The 23,256-nt window shown below is 41.5% G+C and overlaps 1 protein-coding gene across 11 annotated transcripts; it reads left to right on the forward strand.

Annotated features, from left to right (window-relative positions):
- The first annotated feature begins 183 nt into the window (after nucleotides 1–183).
- LOC111265683 (uncharacterized) lies at nucleotides 184–21,463 on the forward strand. 11 transcript variants are annotated; one of them, XR_015313122.1, is made up of 4 exons: nucleotides 184–290; nucleotides 13,782–13,963; nucleotides 20,236–20,412; nucleotides 20,833–21,463. XR_015313122.1 is itself a non-coding variant. In XM_022842567.2 (3 exons), exons 1-3 carry the CDS (start codon nucleotides 261–263, stop codon nucleotides 10,533–10,535), a joined length of 612 nt encoding a protein of 203 aa, XP_022698302.1. In that variant the 5' UTR covers nucleotides 199–260; the 3' UTR covers nucleotides 10,536–12,044. The 11 variants fall into 11 exon arrangements, 3 of the variants coding, with proteins under 3 accessions (XP_022698302.1, XP_022698303.1, XP_022698304.1); XR_015313123.1 differs by lacking the exon at nucleotides 20,833–21,463 and adding an exon at nucleotides 18,099–18,201 and having other exon boundaries at nucleotides 203–290; nucleotides 20,236–20,629; XR_002683575.2 differs by lacking the exon at nucleotides 20,833–21,463 and having other exon boundaries at nucleotides 20,236–20,629.
- The last annotated feature ends 1,793 nt before the right edge of the window (nucleotides 21,464–23,256 follow it).

Genomic DNA, 23,256 nt, shown 5'->3' on the forward strand with positions numbered 1-23,256 from the left:
ATCAGTATCCTGTCGTGACACTTCTGTTTGCCTAACTCTCTCGGCTTGCTTTGAGGGGCACCGCGTCGGCGAAAATGTTTATCTTCTTGATTCAAACGTCCAATGTGTTTAGCTGACATTTGCTTCGTCTGGTCTGTCTTGCAAAATAAGCAGTTAAGGTTTCGGTTTCCTGTCCGATTCTACGACAGGGAAGGGCGATCGAGGTGAGACAAAGATGAATGAAAGCATAGGCGATATCATTGCTTGTATGGAACTCAACGATGACGTATTCTTGTCGCAGCAAGATTTCGGTAAGTGTCACGCGAGTTCTTCAAAATTCACGCAGAACCTACAGAGTTATAGGACATTATTAAATGACCTATGTGCTTTTGTCCCATGTGGGTTAAACAATGGGACTATCATGCACAAATGCGTAAATGGTAATCATTGATAGCGAAAACACGAACGGTAAATTGGATTTTTTCCACTATTGAAAAAGTTTGCTTCTATAACATTTTGGTGATTCCTGATGTGTCCCGTTTAGTCCTTAATCTAGAAGATAAGCGAACAGTTATTGCTTGAATCAGCGTTCCATAGCACGACATTTGTACGTTCTGCGAAACTCCACCGAACATCTTGCTTCCGTAAAACATTTTTATAAATTGTGATATTTTCAGAATTTTGACAAATTATATATTTCTGTTGACTGTTTAAATTTAACTAGCGATAAATTATCTTAACCAAATGTAACGCTGTACGTAGCTCTCCTGCCACGTGTAGATCAACTGCTCTTGTATCTACTATAGAAAGATATTTCTACAACGAGTTGGACGTGCGTACGATGATCGTTCAGAGTTGCGTAAACGTACCACATGATACCAAACAGGAGAACGCTTGCACACAGAATTTACTACTAACAATAGTAATAAATATCATCTAATGAAAAATTCTTCTTGGCATCCTATCACATGATGGGTAAACGACGTTCATATATCCGTCGAGCGTCGACCACATACGTCAAAAACGGTTGTGTCTTTCCCTGGAACACTACTGCCATAAGTAAAGATCTAGAAAAATCAATTTTAAGTTTAAAAATCTGGAATTTTTTAATATTACGTACCGGAATATCACTAAAGTGCATGTTACTACTTAGCAAAAAATTGCTTAAACATCTTGGACATCTAAGCAAGCCGATTTCGTCTTCTATTATTCATTGTCTAGATTTCTCTTTACTGATCAATAAGTGTCGTATGCCTTTAGAAAACTTTGCATTTGTTTCTTTGTTCGACAAAGCTGTTATTATTAGAATCGTATAGTTTTGACTCGTAACGCTTTGTCTTGACTACGAGTTCCAATATTGGTTGAGTTCAATATGCCAGACAGCGAAAGCTGATTATTCAACTATTCAGGCCTGAAAGGCGGCAAAAAACAGTCACAGATAGAAATTATTGGACAAGAACCACATAGTTGAATGTACGGCTCAAGTGGTTTATCATGTTCCAGAGTAGTGTCTTTACTAAGATAGTACACTTGATCGCCTTGGGTCACCTTTGAAATGTGACGAATGATTGCCACATAGGCCATACATTTTTACTAGTAAAGTCTAAAAACAAACCTTCTAGGTGCTCGGAGAAAATTTAACGTTGTAGACGGGATATTCTTTGTCGGATATATCCAACTTTACAGCTCAAATTCCAGATAGAATTTTGTGTCGCTGATCCGCTATCCGAACAACAATAATGCTCAGAATTTTCCAACGGTACACAATGCGTGACCAATAAGAAATGGATACAATAAACAAGAACAACAATCTGCTCATAAATGTGATAACTTTTCTTTTATTGCTAACGGTTTCGACAACTGCGTCAAAGGTTTTTGACTACTTCCAGTAAACAGACTTACCTTGACGAAAATCTTGATGTTCCATCTGCAGAAAGGCTAATTTTCATATCTAAAAACTTGAGAGACCTTCTCAAAGACTTGAACTACACGCGCTGGCAAGAAACACTGCTGGGTTGAATATATTTGTTAAATATATAAAAAAAATGCCACAATCTTAACCTAGCGGACGTTACGTATCGGGAAAAGTCGTGTCTATGAGCTGTTACTTAAAGAAAGTGCAAGTATTTGTATGTATTGTCTGGTAAAGCACAACATGATCATAAATTTGCATAGTCGAGAATGGCGAGGAGCTTCGGACAAATCTAGTTCCAGTCTTGTCGTAAGGATCGCAAGGAGGGTGACGTTTCTATCGATAGTCGAAGATTGAATCCCGAGATGCTGATTTTGAAGAACAACACAAAGCATATTTATATTGAGTGACGACAGTAACTCGCTCCCCAATCGAAACAAAGCATTGTAATAATCAGTATAGAAAGCCTAGAAAGGAACTGCGGAAAAAACGTTTCTAAGATTTGGAACGAAATCTCGTAGAGTCAACCAACAGACGAAGATCGACCCGAACAAATCTGTCCTTACTGGATCTTTGTGTAAGAGTGAAAGCGAGAATCACGTCAATGATGGTGAACGCGTGTAGGAAAAAACACAGATTGGCCCGGGTCCTCCAATTCCGAAGAACTTTTCTTTCTAAAGTCCACCTTTTCAGTTACCAAGGAAACAATGAGTGGGGAAAAAACTGTTATTACCTACCATAGCCATTTGCCCTTAGCACTAAATACGCAGTGATTCATAAAAGGAACAAAGCGTGTTATTGTAAAATTCGACTGCCTAATAAAGTAGAAAGACATTGACGAACACAAGCAGTATAATTCAGCTGGTGAGAATATTTACTTAACAGAGATGATGAAGCTAAACATTTTGAAAGCGGTAGGAAATGGTCGTTGAAGATGACTCTTTGGAGATTTACTTGGCACGATACGATGACTCCATTCGCTATGGTACATGCACAGAGATATTACGCAAGCCTATTGAATAGCTCGTTCTTGCATTTGCACGGGTACGTGGTAATGGGACGTATCTTTTAAAAAGTTCGCTTTGCGATTGTATTTAAGATGGCCGACGGTACGATCATGCGATTAGTCGTCAGTAATCTCCGACGGCGAAACCCCTGACAGCAAACTCCTTTACACATGAGAGACTTTCTTAGCTCGTTTCCAAAAGATTTCGTTGGCTTAATTTGCAGGGTGAAAAAAAACAAAGAAATAACCATTTGTAATAACGTTTGGTGTAATAAACCGCTCTCAACATGCGGTCACAGTATCAGCTTTGACGTTTTCCAGTGTGTTTGTTTTTATTGTCACGATCTGGCTTACTTACCAACGCAAATGTGGCAGCTAGTTGGCCTACATGTTCGGGCGGCATCTCTGCCTATACATGATAGTAAATTGGGTCACTGAATCATGTCAACCAAAGACTGCAGTTAACACCTAGGTTGATCTTTCTCCATTTTTCCATGTTGCCTTCTATTTGAGATGTTGATTAAGGCTCTACGAAGTCCTTATATCGGGAAAACTTACGTCTAATCATTTGAGCAGCTTGCCTCTGGTCCTGCTACGCGCGCGCCAGTAAACAACAACGTTAAAATAAGCTAATTTGGCCTATTTTGAAACGACCGCAGTGTTACAAACGTAAGGCTTAGTAATAATCAATTTTGAACAGCTATACTGATAGGTTTTTCCTATTAAGTGCAAATATGATCATAAATTAAGAATTAGAGTACGATGTTATACTAAGGATGTGTTTGCGAGAAAAAAACAGGAAGTGCGAACGAGCTTACTCGGTGCTGTCGCGAAGGCAGCTAGCTGGTCTCTCAAAACACGCAGCGGCCCTCGTACTTATACTAAAACAATGCACGAATTTATCTTTTCCTATTCGTAAACACGTGTGGCCATCAGTTACAATTTCGTATTTCTAGACACGCACTACGTCGTGATAACTGGACGACTCCCACACAGTACACCCACTGGAACCTGTCTATATCTACAGGCGTCTATAGCAAAAGTAAAGCACTCCATCGCCGAATAAATTGACCATAACTCACCGTTCCATTGTCATAACTCGGTCAGCAAACCCCTATCTGCATGAACTTTCTACCGTTCTCTCTCTCCCCTTACACGGAACTCTACCTCAATGCATCTAGCATAAATGGTTGAATTAGGCGGTATAAATTGCGGGTCGGCAAAACGAAACTATTACACTTGAAGAAAACATAATGCGCTCTTGCATTTACCCAGACACGTACACAAAAGCAATTAAACCTAGTTCAGCATGTTTGTTAGTTTGCCTTGTTACTACAAGACGGAAGATCGCTCATATGCCGCTATCAACAGCACGAAAACCAACCATCATGCCAATGAGCGGCCTGCAGCAATAGAAAACGACAGATAGCCGATCGCTGCCCAACAAAGCCAAACGCGACCGACGCACTCCGGATGAGGAGAGCATTGTCATAGCATTGACTCATTTGTCTAGGACGTAGACACAGCCACAGTATTGCACAACACATCTAGCTAGATAAGATAGGCGTTGCGATGATTCTATCTAGAATTCCTCCGTTTTTGCCTTATTTCGTTCGACGAACATGGATTTGTGTACTGTACGCATTTTGTTTCTGACCGACGGCGGGTCTGCCTTCATACGAACTATTTTGTACTCCTGCGATAGTGTGCGGCGGCTAGATAACGGCTTATGCTCATATTGCTTTGCTCTGCGCCCGCCACGTAATTCAAAACGGCCGCCATATTGTTCGGCAGGAGCAGCTTCAGCAGCGCTAGTCGCCAGCACAGTTGAGCGCCACAGCATGCTGCTGTTGATGCTGCTGCTGTGGCCTTTCTGTAAGATGATAGCATTGGGAACCCAGTCAGCTAATAGCAGCAGCACAGCAGGCAGGCGCCAGTGAACGTGCCATAAGGGTCTGTGTGCCAGCGGAAGAATAACTTCGCCGTCAGTTGAAGCAAGGATGGTGCTGTGGCGCCCGCTGCCGTCTCTATTGATATCGCCGTCGGTGACCGCGCTGTCGCGTCTCTCGGTTCGCCTCCAGCCGATGGCGGTTGAGCTTACGGCGCAGCCGTAACTCCCGTCGTCGTTGCTGTTGCTGCTGCTGCTGCTGCTGCTGCTGCTGCTACTGAACACCACAGCCGCAAGCATCACGGATAATAAGTCGTGTGATCGGAGGAACAACGCAACGGAACGCTGCAAACTAAACACATACGGAACAACAATGGCCAGGCGAACAGTCGGATGAATGCCTACCAAACAGGCGGGTGACAATAGATGACTTGTGCAGGGCTACTACGAAATGCTGTTTAACTAAACTGAACGGATGGCAGTAATGCAATATAGCTTCACTGGTTATCACGACTACTTCTGTAACTGTTAAAACAAATCTGGCCGTTTGGCTATTGCGGTGCGTGTCTCCACTGTTCAACTCAGCTTATTTTTCTCATTTGTATTAGGTCATACTGGCTGATATCCATCCATTTCGTGGACTACGGCGTCGCCCACGACAACGCAGCGATTTTCACATGCATGGTTCGGCGCTCGTTAGCGAACTTCAGCGACACCGACGATACCAACAGCAGGGTAAGGAGGGCGGCAACGCTGCGGTGTCCGTGCTGTCGTGACCATTGTTGGTGGTAAGCAGAGTTCTACTTTACGTAGCTCAACGCGACGGAACTGCTAGACTGCCCGCAGTACCGTGAAGTGGAGTACAGTCGCTGCAAGTGCCAACAGCCAATGTTACCATTTTTTGTTCGCCGAGGATGAAGCCGCCGATGCTCGATTATCAGCTTCTACGACGGGTGTCGGTGCCGGGTGCCGTTGACTCTTCGCTCGCTCGTTCCGTTCTTGCAAGCTCGTGGCCTCCGTGTGCACGCGGTCATTTGCCCGTTATGGACGCTGCTGCTGCTGCTGCTGCTGCTGCAGTTGTTGTGTTAGTTTCGATAGCGACATCTTCTATTAAGTACCACCGTAATTACGACTGTGAGAGCCAGCGGCTACGGTGTCCGTTGTCGTGCTAAAGGCCCCTATCGGGATGCCCTTTAACATGTTAGGGAGAAGACGATTAAATGAAGGGGACGAAAGGATTGCGCTGCTGATTTAGATCGCTTTCAATAGTAGCAGGAGAAGGAACCGAGAACGAGGGCATCGTGCATCTTAAAAAGTTGTTTAGGGTAAGTGTTGATGGTGATAAAGCAGAAAAAAGCACGGTGCCCAGCAAGGACAGGCCGCTAAGATCAAAGACGGTGCTTATATTGATGTTAACGATTGTGACAGCATATAGTGTGGCCGGCGAGGTGATTTTGAAATTGATGGAACGAATGCGCCTTTTTAGGTGGAAGAACACAAGATACCATCTGTTAGTAGCAGAATCAACTCTTACTCTGGGACTTGTTGTATTAAATGCTTAAGTGGCCATGATCTTTTTCTCATTAATATACAATTGGGATGAAGCTAGTTGGGGGTTAAGGCAAGAACGTTGAATTCAGTGAAGTGGCTTTAACTAGCTATCGACCAAGAACAAGGAACAGAAGACACAGCTAAAGGACGCGACGTGATGAAGATAATGTTGGTCGATATATACGATGTGGATTTGTCCGTATTTTGTCAGTGTATTCTTTGTTCTCTGTTAGGCCCACAGTTAGTTTTGGCCATAGTCGAGCCCAAAGATCATAGTTCTCGTTCTGAGATTAACTAAAAGGAACAGCTTTACATTACCATAGTTCTATCGGTTAGGTACGCATCGATTGCGGGACGGTGGACGTGAGCACAAAATGCATTGTTATTAAAATGTCTGCAGTTTGTCTGGTATCGGGCGCGATAATAATCATGACAATGATGAAAATTGTGCTATAGAAAACAAACAAACTTTCTGATTAACAGATCAACTGATTGGCAGGAAGGACGACAACGGCTATACTTTTGTTCTTTGCATATACGTACGCATTCAGATTTTACCAACAGATGGATAGATAAGTAGGTTGAATCGCTCGATCAGACGGGCTCTGACCAAAGGCGGTACAGCCATATTATTCAGTAGCGATGCATTTTGATACGATACCGCAGTTCTTAAAGGTAAAAGTAGTAAAGTGGTATATCAGATGAGGCCGCTTCCACCGCTCCTGGAATTCTGGTAAATGCATCCGTCGCAAAACTGCCGCGTTAGACGATTTGTTCTAACTTAACTTTCCGTTACTGAATGGGCCTGCTACTGCTTCTACGGGTGCTGATGTTGTGACACAGGGATAACCAAGTACCATGCGAACAGGTCGTAACAGTCAGTTGTCGTATATTCCTGCGTTATGGCATTTGTGCTTAGTGTATATATGTATGTATCTGGTCCTTCTGATTTCAGAATAATAGCCAGCCGACAACCGTAACAGCTAGACTCGTGATAACCACTGAGCACAATCCACTGACCAGCATCAAGATGGTGGACAAAAACGTTTTCAAGATGGACGTAAACCTCATGCAAAGGTTTCGCAGCCTGAAAACGCCGAGTGAAAGCATCGAGCGGCTATTACCAAAGACATTTGCATCCGGCGCGAACTTCAATGTCAACCCCCCTGTCCTGCCGAAACAATCGGCAATCGAACTGGGTCCAATCGATTCGATTTCGGCGAGGCATCTGCATTCAGCGAAGCCGACGACCCCGGTTAATAGGCCTAACGATACGTCGGCAAAGCTGACGTCATCGTCATTATCGACAAAGCAAATATCGAACGCGCCAAAATCGGCAGCGTCCGTCTCGAAGCACCCCGTAACGAAAGCGTCATTACAGGCGTTGGTCGCGGCAGCAGCGAAGGCTGAACCTTCTTCCAAATCATCGTCATTGCCGCCAGCACAATCAACATCGGGAGGTTCACCGATAAAAGCAGAAGGTTTGTCTCAAACACCAAAATCGCAGACAACCTCAATGACTGAAAAACCTACGTCACCGAACACGTCTGTAAAAACTGCAGGCGAGCCTAAAGATGTTATGGTTCAGAAAGAGGACTTGTACTGCCTTAAATTTAATGGTCTCTCAGTAGATATTGCGTCCGATGAGTCCATGAATGACCTGACGTGTCCTATGCTCTCAGAAACAAATATTGAGAACGCCATAAAGGCGATCGCGTCAGCAGCACGCTTGCAAGCAATGGAATTTTCTGAGGAAAATGTACCTGCTAAGAATGGTAACAACAAAAGGGCTTGCGTAAATAGACAATTTGGTGGAAAACAACAAACACCACGAAAAATTTCGGGTGATCTGATTCAGGTAGATTCCACGACTTCTTTAGCAAACAGTCGTACTGAGGACACGTTGGCATCAGCTGGCACAGTAAAGAGGCCTTTACCGCAAATAGAACATAAATCATTAACATCATCCTATTCAAATCCACCTGATGACGGAAATGGTATTAGTTCGCAAGAGAGCCAAACGCCAGCAAACCCCTTGTCGTTAAACGGATATCTTGATCCATCAAACCGTCCAGCTTGCTTTGGAATTAAAAAAGCCAGAATAAAGATTACTAAACGCCGAAATCCAAATCGTGAACGAGAATTTAACCAACCGTTCGTGACTCAAGGAGCCAATACAGAATGTCAGATAGAGCATCCAGAGAAGTGCGCTGCGGATCAATCTGAGGTAGAAAAGTTGGACACAACCCTCAAATCTAGACCGATTCCAACGTCGCCCGATCTGAGCGTCAAAGAAGAACCTGTAGATTTCGTTGATTTACTGTCGCTTCCCGATGAACCGGAAGAAGCTTCGAAAGAGAATGAAGCTCAAACGGCGCCCCATTCACCTCCAACCAAATTAGATCCGGCTAGTGGGCAATCATCTTCCAATGATCTTTGTCGAATGGGGGCACAGGAAGGCACCCCTGCTTTTTGTGAGTCATTGAATGCTAGGCTAAGCATCTTTGAACCCAATAATAACCTACAAAAGCAGTCAGTAAGACAAATTGCATGCGCCCCAATAAACCACCAGTTTCGACGAAGGCTTCAGCAGATGCTGGACATTAGCTCCTGGAAAAAAAGCTTACTTTCTCATACATTTTTTAAAGAGGAGCCAGCACGTCGAGTCGGAGTCGCTGAAAGTAGGACAGAAAAGATTTCACAGCTAGCAGGTACTACGTTGACACCTTTAAGCGAAAGTTCTTTGACGAACCCAGAACGCAACCTAAAAGGTACATCAAACCTTGAAGTATCACCCTTTAGGCTAGATCCTATACTAAATTCCGTCGTATCAACTGTTAAAGAAACAGCATCACATTCAAGTGAAGTAATTATTCTGGAGGACGACACGCCGACTCCGCCATCAAAGCTAAATCGGACGCGTACAGCATTTGTGAAGCGGTCTTTGCTCGCAACATCTCCCAGTGCTACAATCCAACCAGAAACTAACAACAATAGATTATCAGCATCTGTAACACCTCTGAATACTCAGCCACGTAGCGCTGTTATCCCGGTTCAGCGTGTGGCGCCCGTTTGTGTGGATACATCTGTGCAGCATATTGATAATATTCCAGTGCATACCCAGGCTGTTGAAAGTGGTCATGCAATTGGACTAGCCTCAGACCAGGAACAACATATCCAGAACCTCTTGCCAAGGGGGCCGCCTTTTGTTGCGACACCTACTGTGATAAAAGCAACGTGCATACCAACCATACAGACTACCAATCATTGTCAGTTCAAGAGAACGCCGGCGATCGAAAACATGGCCACTTTTGACCCGAATCCACCTGTTCTAGCTGTATCACCGCCGCGAACTGTTCATGGGCCGACAGCTGAGATCCAAGAAGGGTCACCGGTCGCGAAATTTGTCACAACTCATCTAGGTCTTACATCGGCACTATTACCGTCACCCCCAAAGCTTGTGCAGAAGGCTATCCATCATTCACCATTGCCCAATACTGTACAGAACATGGCAAACCCATCGAACTCGGTCAACAACAACAACGGTGTCATCGGGATGTCGCAGAAGCGAGCCCTGCATCGTCTGATACCATCACAGCCGAACAGTTATCTCGGAACGGCGTTTCAGCAGGCTGCTCATCAGTCTGGACAAAAATCCCAGACACAACATCGCACACCTAATAATTGTTCTGTTCAAGTCCACGTGCAAGGTCCGGTCGTACCTGCATTACAACATCAGATTGGCCACCCACGTCACACGCTGCGACTGCAGCCTTCACAGCAACAGCAGCAGCGAATCCGAGAGGAACAGCAATTGGTATTACCACCTTCCTTGCCCCCTCAAGAAAAATTGTACCAGTGCGGGTATTGTGGTCTGACGGGGTCGGATATGGCGGTCGTAGCCATGCATATCGCCACCTGTGGATCATAAGGGACGTCCGTTATGTCATCATATTAAAGAACAAATTGGTTCTTCGGATCTCTTAAGATAACCGTTTCCTATTTTCTGACGTTTGCAGGTATTTCCAGTTCTAGAATGATTACCCTCTTCCTCCTTCTCCCCCAAACAAAAATCTGTATACTAACGACTTGTAACGGTGTTTGCTCTTCAAGAGATAATAAACCCTGTTCAATTCATTGCAGTCTTCCGGGAGCGCACTTTAACACAAGAGAAGAACGAAGCGATAAAGAATACGTGAACTAAGCCCGGTGTGTGACACCTATTGGCGCCCCGCTCCGCGCCAGTTAAACAACTATCGCCAATATGTCTGAAAGACGTTTTGTATATAATTAACATTGTGTAATATACAGGTGAAGAACAAATCGTAGAAAACGGCGCGAAATGACTAAGTCTACGCGTGTTAATTAAGTATGTAGACACAGATAGGCCGCTGCACAATGAACAGTGAATATAGACGTACGTATACGTTAATTTCTATATAGATGTCTATATACTTGCAGGTTACATTGTGCAGCTCTCGTTAAGGTGCAACAGCGGCTCACGAAAATTGTACTAATGATTCGAATGAAAACGCTGAGGAATTGTGGGGTGGTGCTGAGGCCGACATTGGGAAGATGACACTATACACTTAAACTGACTGGTGCATATAGAAATTCATCTAATAGTAAGAAAAAACTTTGTATCCACACTAAAACATTTCTACTAACAGGTATAATGGTTTTTGATCGATGACCTTAAAACATACCTTCGATACAAAGGTCTATTTGGCTTACGGTATTTTACATGGATATCGATCGCCGTCGCGAAACAATATATACAAAGTTACTAACATATATATATACACATATATTCCACATATAATGGAGGTCCAATGTAAAAAATAAATCATTGCATATGACACTGCGAGCCGGAGACAGTTTTCCTGTAATAGCGTTTGCTAAGATTCACCTAATAATGATGACTTGCCTGGTCAAGGCGATTCAACGTTATTTTAGCGGGCGCAACAAAAGGATGAGGCGTCAATAATTCGGCCGCATCGCCACGTCAAGGGGGCACCAATTGCACAGACGTGATTACCTTGTCATCTGCCAAATAGGGAAATACCGAAACAGTTTATCGGGTTCGCGGTGTGTTTGTCACTACAGATAGACAGATCTAACGTGTAGCGTATAGGATAATGGATTAATAGTTCTGTACTTTTGTAATATTTGGATTTTGCCAAAAGGAATAAAAACAATTTTGTGTATCATAATTTCGGTGAAGTATATACCTACAATACGTATGAATTATCCTTTGTGGCCGGTTTTTCTATATCCACATCAGTCTGTATCACTCCCCGTATTTGTAGCAAACATGATGGGATCCCATGTTGCGTATATGAGAATTGATCACGTAGATTTTTAGTTTTTTTTTTTCATACCTGGTACGGGGCTTTCAATGCATGATATGCATATTCCTCGAACCTAGCTTTTCATCTAAGGTGTAGATAATGTGTAAAAAACAAAGGGTGCCGATAAGGCAGTGTTCGGTTACTTAAGCTTTAAAACGAAGGAAAACACTTGAACAATTTAATGAAATAGCCATTGTGAATTCTTGCTGTTAGTTGTGAAAGCTAAATGGGTCCGTTGTGGATGGCTGTAAATAAGCAAACGTTAACTTTTGTTAACGTTTGAAGTTTTGTACAAGTTCATGCCTTACATTAGTAAAATACGAGAGGAAGGAAATAAAGATTAACTCGTAAAAAATACGTGCAGCCTTATTTCATTGCTGTATACGCGTTACATAACTGCTATATTTTAACTTTCCTTGGTAACCTATTGAAGCGCGATCCAGACAGGTAAAAAGGTCGCGTTGCAACGAAGTGACTGATCTTTGAGGCATACTAGCTGACATAACTTTGAGCTTGAGGCATATATAGCCGCCATTTGGAAGTGAGCTACTGAAACTGCCAAATGGACGGAGCAAAGAGCTACGAACCGTGCTCCAAGGAAATGAGGTCAGTTGACGTCATTATCACTATAGCAGCCTTGGCTTCCTGTCTTAGCAGCTGTTTTAGCTTTAATTTACTAAACATAAAGCGTATCCTCTAGGGTAAGCAGCCTTCATGAATTGGTTCTTGGCGTTCTGCTGGATTCTTAGGTGAAAACTCTACGTCAACGCCACTTCTGATAACAAAAAACATTTCGGAAGTTTTTTACAACTTATCGTAGTAGTGGTGAATTCTAGATGACCTTAAAGCTAGGTTTTGATGCGATTAATATATTCCCTGCAAGTATTGCACAAAATCTGCGATACTATTGGTTTTCCGCCTGTAGGTCGTCGTCTCAACCAATGCAAAATACATCATTGAAGTGAAACAACGTGTAGAAAACTTAGAATAAGCCATGGGTTAGGGAAAACACCGAATGCGATGTTGAAATCACTACTACACACACAGGATTATTGGTGCAGCATACTCCCGTACATAAGCCGTCCTAGAGAAATTATGCTGAGTCCAAATGTGTACATGTAATCTATTGCTAATCAATAGTATCAAAGTAACAAATCTCATAATAGTCGACTTGAAAGCAAAAAGGTAGCCGAGGCCGGTGGCAGGGTTCGAGTGCAAGTTTACAAAGCTATAGTCAAATCCAAAGCAAAAAGAGTACAATATGCTTGTCTCTGAAACAAACAAATCAACGCCATCAACGTATATACGCATCAGTTGTGTCAGCAAATGATCTTTCTATTCATTTATACAACCCATAAGTTCATGGACATTCAGCAATAGATGTCCGGGCTGACGAATTACGTACATACGGGCGCTCTTCAGTGTGACGCATGGTCATGCCCAAATCATTCTAGCTGGACTTGTGATATCGCAGACGAACAGGACCGGTGAACTGATAGGAGTTAGCTGAGAACGTGCGTCGTATTATTAAAACACCTAATTTTTGAGCGAAGTGGTCACGACCAAAAAGTAACTGTACAATTGATACTGAAAGCATGTGTAAAAATGTGTAGTAGTTGTGACTTGCTGTTTTGCCATCCCGTATGAACGCAACTCGAAATTTCAATACATAATCAAGTTTGTAAAGTAGGCCGACACATAATCGATCGACTATGTGCGCCTTTGTGAAATTGCTGACGTCCGTCGAATATTTCCGGTAAGGTCCATAATGCCATTCAGAAAACAACGCAAACAACAAAGGAGACTGTTTGCCAATTCGAACGATTAGATCAAATTGGCAAACCCTTCGTCTACTTTGGATAAGCTCTTAAGCCAATTTGCTACCATAAACACGCCAGAACCTGCAACTATATTTGTATGAAAGTTGTATTTCGTTAATTGAACTTATCATCTACAAACTTAGCTCGATTCGAGTATGTTAACTTGAGTATAGCACGCGTTTGTAGCAACAGTTGATCATTATCATCCTAAAACAAATATCATCTATCATCGATATAAAACGTCTTGTAAAAAGTTGGCGCAATCGTTTTTCAGGTAACCGTCCCGTTCAGCGTATTCGCAACCTTGTTGATTTGGACCTCTTGCCCGACAATAATAGGCATACGTTAACAATGCCATGATACTAATGGCGTCCAATTGACAACGTATTGTAAGGAAATGTTGAGTGTGTGAAATTACTTATAAGACGATGTCAATTTCTCGTAAAATTTTCAAAGGCAAGTACGATGCTAATTGAAGCCTAGCGTCCCCTAGGGTCGTGACTGTTGGATTATTTTTCTCCTTTCTTTTTCCTGTAAACCCCGCTGTCAGAGTACGTTTGCAGAATGATAAATAGAACTCATTCACGTAAAAGATTAGTTTTGGAGACATCAAACTGTTGTTTATATATAATTATGTACTTTTTGTGTAATTATGAGCGTAGATGAAACGCGAGAGCGATTAGTCGATTTTCAGGACGACGAGGTGGGATTTAGAGTCTGGAAGAGACGCTAGAACCGCTTGTGTTTTGCCAATCTCTCGCTAGCTAGCTCGTTAAAGCATTTTTAGTCAACAAATGGATATATGCCCACTTGAACTAGTTCAAACATATTTTCTTAATTAACGGAACCGGAGGGCTAATGTAGTTGATACGAACTTTGAAGTTAAACGGGGAGGGGGGCTTAGTCAGCTATTTTTTGTATCAGCGTCCAGAACTAAGGTATATAAATCGGGTAGAGCAAGCTATGGACTCCACTGTGTCCTTATCGGAAGGCTACTGGGAAACATCGATGCATTTTGTTGACTATGCGCTCTAATGTCCCGCGGTACCAATCAGTGCGTTTATCACAGCGACGCTCGCGGTTTCCCGGCATTGACGGGACAATTTCTCTTGTAAAGATGTCGAGTGGGGTCTAGAGTCTGTTATTGCATGAGGCAACAAAAAAATTCACAAAGCTAAAATTACACTAAAAGCCGCCATTTCCTGAGAAGCATCGAAAACATGCATCGTGAACAGGAATACCTACTAGTGGGAGCGAGACCAACGGTTGCGGCCTGCGAAAGCCACTAGCCATATTGTCGCACAAGGAAAAGCATCCCCGTTGCGACCGTTATTATCGGTAGGCCCGTTAGATCGTGGTCTAGCTGGTCGCCGATGCTAATGTAAGCGACTAAAAGGAAGGCTAGGTCGCCAAGGGTTAGTGCCGATAGAGGGGACTTGACGAATGGGCATATTCTGTGCGTGGAGTAAGCATCTATATACTGCACGAAATTGCCGAATTCGTACTTCGGGAGGGGAAGGCGCCGGAAGCGTAGTACGATAATAAACGACGGCATGAGGGCGCAGGTCAGTTGGAGAATTCGGCGATGGCCTACGGTTGTAAGAGCGATTGCCAGTCGAAGGACAATTGAATGTTGGACGCAGCGTGGCTGGCAGCCAAAAGAATACATTCTATAATAAATTGTTGTTAGTTCGGACGCGGTTAAGGTATAAAAGCCCAGTCTCTAAATTATTGGCGTAATTCTTTCCAACTTGCGCCCATCTAGCGTTCTTGTGAGCGATGCTTAATGACCGACTATCCCTTCGTGGCTGTGCGTCGTCAACACGGTCCTTTGGAAGTCCTGGTGGCCTCCCATTTCCGTCTATCGTTGCAGTGCATTTCTAGAAAACCTTTGCGCTTTTTTCGTTGCTACCTGTTGTTAGGTAGAGCCTGGCCAGGTACTAGAATTTCTTACTCTAACTACGCTTATATTGACAGCTATTTATTTTTCTTTGACAACATGGAAATTGAAAATGCGATAAAAATCTATGGTAAAGCGTATGGACTTGTTGCTGATTGGCGAAGAGGTCTAGTTGCGCATCGATATGTACACGCTCTGTACTTCTGCCGCGCAGTTGGTTTTCGCGATGTAGGTGAAAACGTATATTTACTTTGGTTCTCATGTTTATTTCAGTCGAATTTATGAGCCGAAGAAGCAAAATTCAATCGACAAATAAGGCAGTCAAAGGGATATGGAACCTTTTTGCTTCTTTTCCTCTTGTTTAATCCCAAAGTCGATTGCAGAATAACTATAATTTTATTCATACAGATATTACATAATTTCGATTTATAAGAAATGCTGACAAAAAGCTATTTTTGCTCTATATACTTTTATTTTGAGTCATCTTATTTTAAACTTGATGCACACTTTTTTCACTACCCTATCGCCCGGTCGGCCTTGACTTGCCCTATCCAATGAATGCTGACGAAAATATTAGCAAACAGGCCATAAAAACAACTTTATAGCATGACAACATATAGAACTGGCCAACAAGCAGGTGCTTTTTCCGATTATTGTTTAGATGCCTATGACAGCAATCAGGCTTCAGGAGACTGCGCTAAGCTGCAGCACTGACCGTAAATACAATTCCCATTAGTATCTGATTCTGTGTAGTTGATTCGAAACATTCATAGATCTGAGTAAGCAGGTGATCATAAATATCGGAACTTGTTTTTCGGTAGTACCGTGCTGTGGTAGGAGCGTTCATTGATCGGAATCAATGTCAGTCATGAAAGTTATCGTGTCCATAAGAATCACAGGTCCTTTAGATTGCGGTAAATTATAAAATGAAATTCTATTAGTGCGGGTGGCGTTATCCACGGGAGGCGGGGGGTGAGGGGGTAACGTGGGTCGCAGTTACGTATAATACCTAAATTTTCGTACACGCTACCATGGTATCATCATGAGGAAATATTAAATCAAAGCTGTGGTGTGCCATGTTACCTTACAAACACATGCTTTTTGGTCCGTCTTATTTATGTAGTTTCTGATCGATATTTCATCCAACTGTAGTTCGCTTGAAGAGCCCCTGTTATGCGAAATTGACGATATGTGTGTTTGACATGGGATAACATGCATTGATGTTCTTACAGCAGGTGTCTATATATAATTTAACATCGAATTCCCCTGGCCTGTTCGGGCTTTCAAAGTAAAAAGAAAATAATCATTTTCGTAGGAGTGATTAACTTATTGAAAAATCTTAAATTACTAATCTGATTTGACTACAATATTGAATTAGTTACATGTGCAGGTAGTTCCCGTACGGCAAGTTAGATGAAAATTGGAAGTCTAAACGCGGTCTGTGTAAACTACCCTAAATAACAGGGCAGCAAAATCCGGCACAGTAAAAAGTACAAATGAAATTGTTGTTCAGGTCAGCCAGCTTGTGCTAAGGGTCGACCTTAAATGAAATGTACTTCAGTTGGACCTCGAATCAAGCCTGGCAGGACATCTGCTTAGTCGCTCACTAGGTAAAAAACCAAGACTGACAATTCCATGCAGAAAGTAAATTTAACAGAGATTAAATATACGTAACCCATAAAAGTGTGTCGGCTGATTTGTAGGGGAAAATTGTCAAGTTAGGAGTGATACTGACGCAAAATAAACTAATGCGCGTCTTATTATAGAAATTGTTTGGCTGGTGTTTCTGCAGGTTGTTAAAAACATCATTGTTCCTTAACTGAAGGATATTCTACAGCTAGGTTTATATATTTTTATTCAAACACATATCTACAACGCGGCTCAAGAAATGTATGATAAACATAATGATTTCAGCTTCATATATGGTGTTTATTTACGTATAATCAATATTGAAATAACAAAAGCCTCTACATTTACTTACTGCAAATATTAAAGATTATCTGGTCAATATGCTGTTGATTGAACAGCGGGTCGTTGGTTCAACTACCGCTTTTAGATCTCTTAATTTTTCAGTTTTCCCGTTTGGACCAACAAGCAAAATTTATTGACGCCAGATATAAAGAATAAACAACGCATTCTATGGGATCTCTTTATCCAATACGTTTCATTAGAAAAATCTCATCAATATCTACTCTATTTGTCACGGTAATAAAATGCAGGTTCTCGGTTCTGTTGCGTAGAAGGTTCGCGCCTTTCACTGAAGTCCTGGCGCTCGCGTACTAAAAGATTCTCACGATAAATTCAAGTAATTAACACCAATTACTGCACTGTAAAAAGTGATCCATTTAAATCATAGTGTATATGTATTTCGGAACATCCTGTATACACACATATATAGTTATAAATAATTGTGTGTCTGCTGCTTAATAGGTTCATGAAGGAACAGTTGTCCGTTCTATTCAAGATGACTTGTCAATGCAGTGGCCTGTTTGACCGAATCCGGAAAAGGATTTTTTCTTTATGTGCAAATGCTCTGATCTAACGATCTGTCGAGCGGCAAGCAAAAGAAGAAACACAAGAGCAAAATCTAGCAGACGATTCGCCTCTATGTACCTTATCGGTTCTTAGCTCTCAGTATAACTTCTCCGGCGTACGACCTTTATCATATTTTTTTTTTTTTTTTCTAAATAGACTAGGCGCTCTTTGCGTCAGTTTCTAAATCAAGCACATCATGAGGGTGTTATTGGCACATCAAGCATCGCACCGCTTCCTGGACTGACCAGTGATGTAACAGGTATTGCATTGTCGTGTTACGTTAATAAAAATCGATTTTTTACAAAACGTTACCTATGCATGAGATAGCGAATTGGTATACATAACTCTTCAATACTCGAATTTTATGATTACCGCCAGCGAAGCAGACGGCAAGATACTGACGACTGCACCCTAACAAAGCGTCTGCGGAAATTTTTATTTAGCAACATCATAGCAGCTTTTAAGTCAAGACTGTTGGCGCATTTAGTGTATTATACAATCAAGCTTCTCTCATGTAACAATCTACTTTTGTTTTTGTTAGTTCGCTTGAAAATGAATACAAAGTAATGTTATGTCCACAACTATTGTTACCAATTAACAGCCTTAGGTGGATTGGGTTCTATCCGGCTGTATCTTAATCTCTCTTCGTGAGCCATCGATCCACGCTTGCTCTGGCGCTTGTATTTCTCACAATCTTTTAAAACATCAACCACGTCCTCCTGTATATTACACTGGAGAAAGCGTTTTGCCATAAGGTGTTGCATGTTGAAGCTTTTACATATTTTAGTCCATATGCTGTGACTACCACCTGTCTCTGACTAGCTAAAAATATAGAATTTCTTGAACACCTGAAGTTTTCCGTGTGTCCATTTTTTTTTTTTTTGATTTTTCAGATGCATTAACATTTAATTTCTCTTTTAATAAGCTTGACCGTGTCTATTTTCAAAGTTCGTGACGAGCTTTGCAAGACAGGTCTATTCCATTTTCTCTTGTTCTATGTTTTTTTTTATTGATGTGTCCCGAAATGGCAACATGTGGTAGAGTCTACTGCGATATTATTGGGCGCTAAATATGGCTCAGGCAGCCGACCATCACTTGAATGACCCCAGTTTTCCGTCGTGGGGTTTACATCACGTTCCGCAAGCACATAAAACTTCTATTAAATCATATAAGATGCAGATCTTGATGTCGATCGGGTGCCGAACTTTGTAAGAGAACTGCTTTCTATGTAGTTGCAAATTTTACCGAAATCAAGTTCTTGCAGTGATCAATTTTTACAGTTACTTCGAGGCTGTCACAGAGACGAAATACCCTTTTTCCCCTCGATGATATGCTATTATTCAAACGTCAGTAGAGCATGGCGGATTTTTGTCAAGTCGTTTAGGCTGTGGCATAACCATGCTTCACAACAGACGAGAGAGGCAATAATATCCCCTCGGGGAACCCTCTGCTGCCAGTTACCAGGTCAAAGTTTACTGCATCGCATTCAATAGCTAACTTACATCGAGAGAGGTACGAATTTAGACATCTAAAAGAGGTGTCTGTTCCGGTTGCATCTAAAGATATATGTACGGTTTGTTAGTGCAATCTTTTATCAGCCGCTGCAGGTTTAAAAATCCTCGTCACTATATATGTCCTTAGCTTAGTAAGGTTCATCATAGCACAGCCTCAGCGAACCATAACGTGAAGGTAGTAAATATTCACAATGGAGTCTCGGTGAAATAATTGTGGTACGAGATCTCAACGTATAGCAACATATATCTTGTCCATGCATCAAAGGCACCGAGATAATCAATAGCTTCTAATCTTACGTGCGGTTTCATTGTGTATGAAAAAAGAACTGTAGAAAGGAGACTTTGTGCTGTACTTAGGGTCTGTAGGTACCGTGCAAACTTTGTCTTTCGTGTCTCCATTTTATATCTCTATCTATTTTTAGCTGTTTTTGAAAGCGTTATTCCAACTAATAAACCCCGCCGAAGCATTCCCTGCTCCGCTATTCTGCTTTCATTTAACCCTATATGCTGGGTTGATCGATTGAGGTTTTCTATGCTCGGTTTAAATTGAGGATGACCAGTGGCTGTTACCGTGTCCTATTGTAGGTAACGCAATGATGATGATGTCTCATGATGTCTAATCAGCTATTTCACAGAGCAACATGCTATCATTGCTGGAAGTTATTATTGGAAGAAAAACTAGATCTTTATTTTTTAATTGCCGATTCCGATATCTGTGGCGTTTATAAGAAAGGTAAAGTTCTGAGATAAATAATAGGCTTAAAATAAATACTTTTCAGGAGACTATACGTATTGGAAATATCACCTCCTCAAGAAAAAAAACATCATTACTCGAGCACAGCTTCTACAACGTTCTTGAGTTTCTCGTCCGAATGGAGTACCCCTGCTCCATTGTAGCAGCTTGACATATCGTCCTGGTCCTAGCAAAGGCAAAAACCTGTCCCATGGCAAATAATGTGAGTTCAGAGATGTCATCAAAGAAACAAAACCTTAACAGTTTTCGAGATTGCAAAAAATTAATGTTTACAAATGTTTTTTTTAGATATGTTCATAGCTTTTAAACGAAATCAATTGCGATATATTGAAAAAAGGTTCATTTCGAAACCGGCTGCGTATGCAACAGCTCACGCCGGAATGCTGTGAAAATAAAGGGGACAGAACTACGTGACACAAGTTGCCGTATTGTTTCTATTAAATCTGCATCTATCTTGATGCGCCAGGGTTTAGGCTAAAAGACGGTAGGAAAAGGTTTTCTTCAATGTTATTAATTATGGACCGCCGTTCTGTCAGTCACATACAAAGAAAGAAGCACCATAATGAAGGTGAGTATTGAGATGGTTCTCAGCGACAGCGAATTTTTCTTGACCTATTTGCAGCCCGATGTCCTTTGCTTTATTCTTAAGACTTCCGGCAATCTGTCTAAGTCCTTCAGGCCACAACAAGGAAGTTCTCAAGGAGTTCTCCTAACAGAATGTCGAGTCTTAAAACGTGCCACGTAGCTGTGCGGGTCGACGGTGGCATCAGTAGATATTTTCAAAGAAACTGGTGCGTTGACGGTCATGAAAATTCGATCATTAAGGCCATCTCTCTGCCAAAGTTTTTTTGTGTATCAAATCTATGTAAAACATAAAAGCACTGCAGGACAAACAAACAGGGCCCGTCATACAGAATTTACACATAACTTATTACGTGAATCGAAGTGTTTTAAAGCACTACACAGTGACGCTAAGCGGCCCAGTCCGACCAGACATTTCATATTTGTATTTCAACATTATTTGTATAAGATTTTTGTTAAACAATAGTAACATATTGTTTCCATGAATATTCACGCCTGAGGGTCTCTACCTAACCGAGGATGGATTTCACAGGTATATGTTTTTGTGATGTATGAACTGCGTAAACCAAGCGCTCTTATAGGTAATTATATTGTAGTAATTCTAGGATTCGATGTAGTCACTATCGTCTGGCTATCTAATCTGTCTAAAATAAAAATTAGTACTAAACATATTTTTCGTACTGTAATTTTTATTATTTACAAAATATTTGAATCATGTCGTTGATTTATTTGATTGATCCATCGTTTGCTTCTGCCCATTTGATCTATATAATTTTGTAAGTTTAACGGTTTGATATTGCGATGGGTTGGGCGGGCTCGTATAATAGATTAGATTAATTATCACATATACACAAGTCTATGTAACTGGTAAGTTTTAGAATTTTTAATTGTGCAGGAACAAGAAATGTACGTTTTGTCGAAGCTAGTTTATGAATATACGTTTTCTACAGCTTTACCAGTGCTAAAGACTCAGTTAAGGCTATTTGCTCAGTGAAATGAGCTGGTTTGGAGGCACCTTTAATTTAACGGTTCATTGAGCAGCATTAGCAAGGTATTAAGTACGAAGGCGAAGATGAAATAAAAGTAATGCTTATTTAGTCTACAACTGTCCTATTTTAAATTCGTTACCAGGAACTGCATTGTCAGCGTGGCGCGAAAATTAAAAAGACGCCCAGTCATCTTCTTACAATATTGTTTCATGATGGCGCTGTTGATATCGATTTGTTCGTACACAAGTTATCTAGGTGTGTGTAGCGTCGCACAAACGGGTAACCCTAGCGTCCAGGTTGTAACCCATAAGCATACACATTATTGCAAAGCGTAAAACAACACCGTCGGAACGTCGTTCAAAAGCTCGGCTCAAAATGACCTTCTGTATAATTAATTACTGTATTTAGTTACTAATAACAAGAGCACAATATATAGTACAATGTCCTAGTAGCCGTCAGATACATGAAATTTGGCACTTAATAATAAGTCTAAAATCAATAATGGCATGTTAAAATTTACCAGCTATTTCAGTGAGGCTACCTAGTTAATAGAGCCTTATCTGTCAATGTGTATGTGCACGTGTCCCACAAAGCGCTGTCTACTAAATTGCTAGATACGCATAGCCGTGCCATATAACGTCGATTTCTATCCCTGCAAGAGGTCTAGGACGAGAAGCCCACGCTCTTCACAACGATCGGCAGCAATGTCGATCAAATAGGAAATAGAAATATTATTTTCATTTAAATTCCGCTCGCCCCGAACTCTTGATTATTGCCCCCCCGCCCCCCCATCTCCTTACAGAAGTGTCATTGTACTAATTTGGCCATAGTGAAAAACCATTTTTTTAAAAAAAGCCTGCTAAATTCTACCCCACAGCCTTCCCACCTATAAGAACTTCGAGAAGTAAAAGGGCACATTTTTAAATCGCCAGATCTAATTTTTATGTTTATTCCCTATCCGTTCGTGCCTAGTCTACGCAACTGATTCGTTTATATACCTATGATTGTTAAGTTTTTTGTATAATACACCGTATATGGAATCAATAGTAGGTTCAATTCGAAATCTATTGTTTTCATTCAGCCGGTCTAGAACCACTTTACCTCAATTATATAAGAACCTAATGTTAAGTGAGTAAGCTCATGTGAGAAGTTCCTCACAACTTAATTGAGTGCAGTCGTACAGGAATTTGCTTTTCGCAGAGTTTCCTAGAACGACCTATTTGCTGAGCCTTGAAAATACACCCTATAGAGAAAAGAAGCATATTCCAATCAGTAATGTTCTGAAAGAGGCTCCAGTAGAAAAGCGCCTTATACTATTTACGCCTAGGCAGTTGTGCTCTAAATTTGGGGTTTCTGCAATATATTTGATTTATTTCCACTGAGAACATAAAAAGGGGCCAGGCGCATCTTGTTTCGATTACATTCAACATCCGTGAAAGCCCGAATCAAGGAAGACACGGTTTTTCGTTTATGAA

Source organism: Varroa jacobsoni, unplaced genomic scaffold, assembly GCF_002532875.2.
Source record: "Varroa jacobsoni isolate VJ856 unplaced genomic scaffold, vjacob_1.0 scaffold_998, whole genome shotgun sequence".
NCBI classification, from domain to species: domain Eukaryota; kingdom Metazoa; phylum Arthropoda; class Arachnida; order Mesostigmata; family Varroidae; genus Varroa; species Varroa jacobsoni.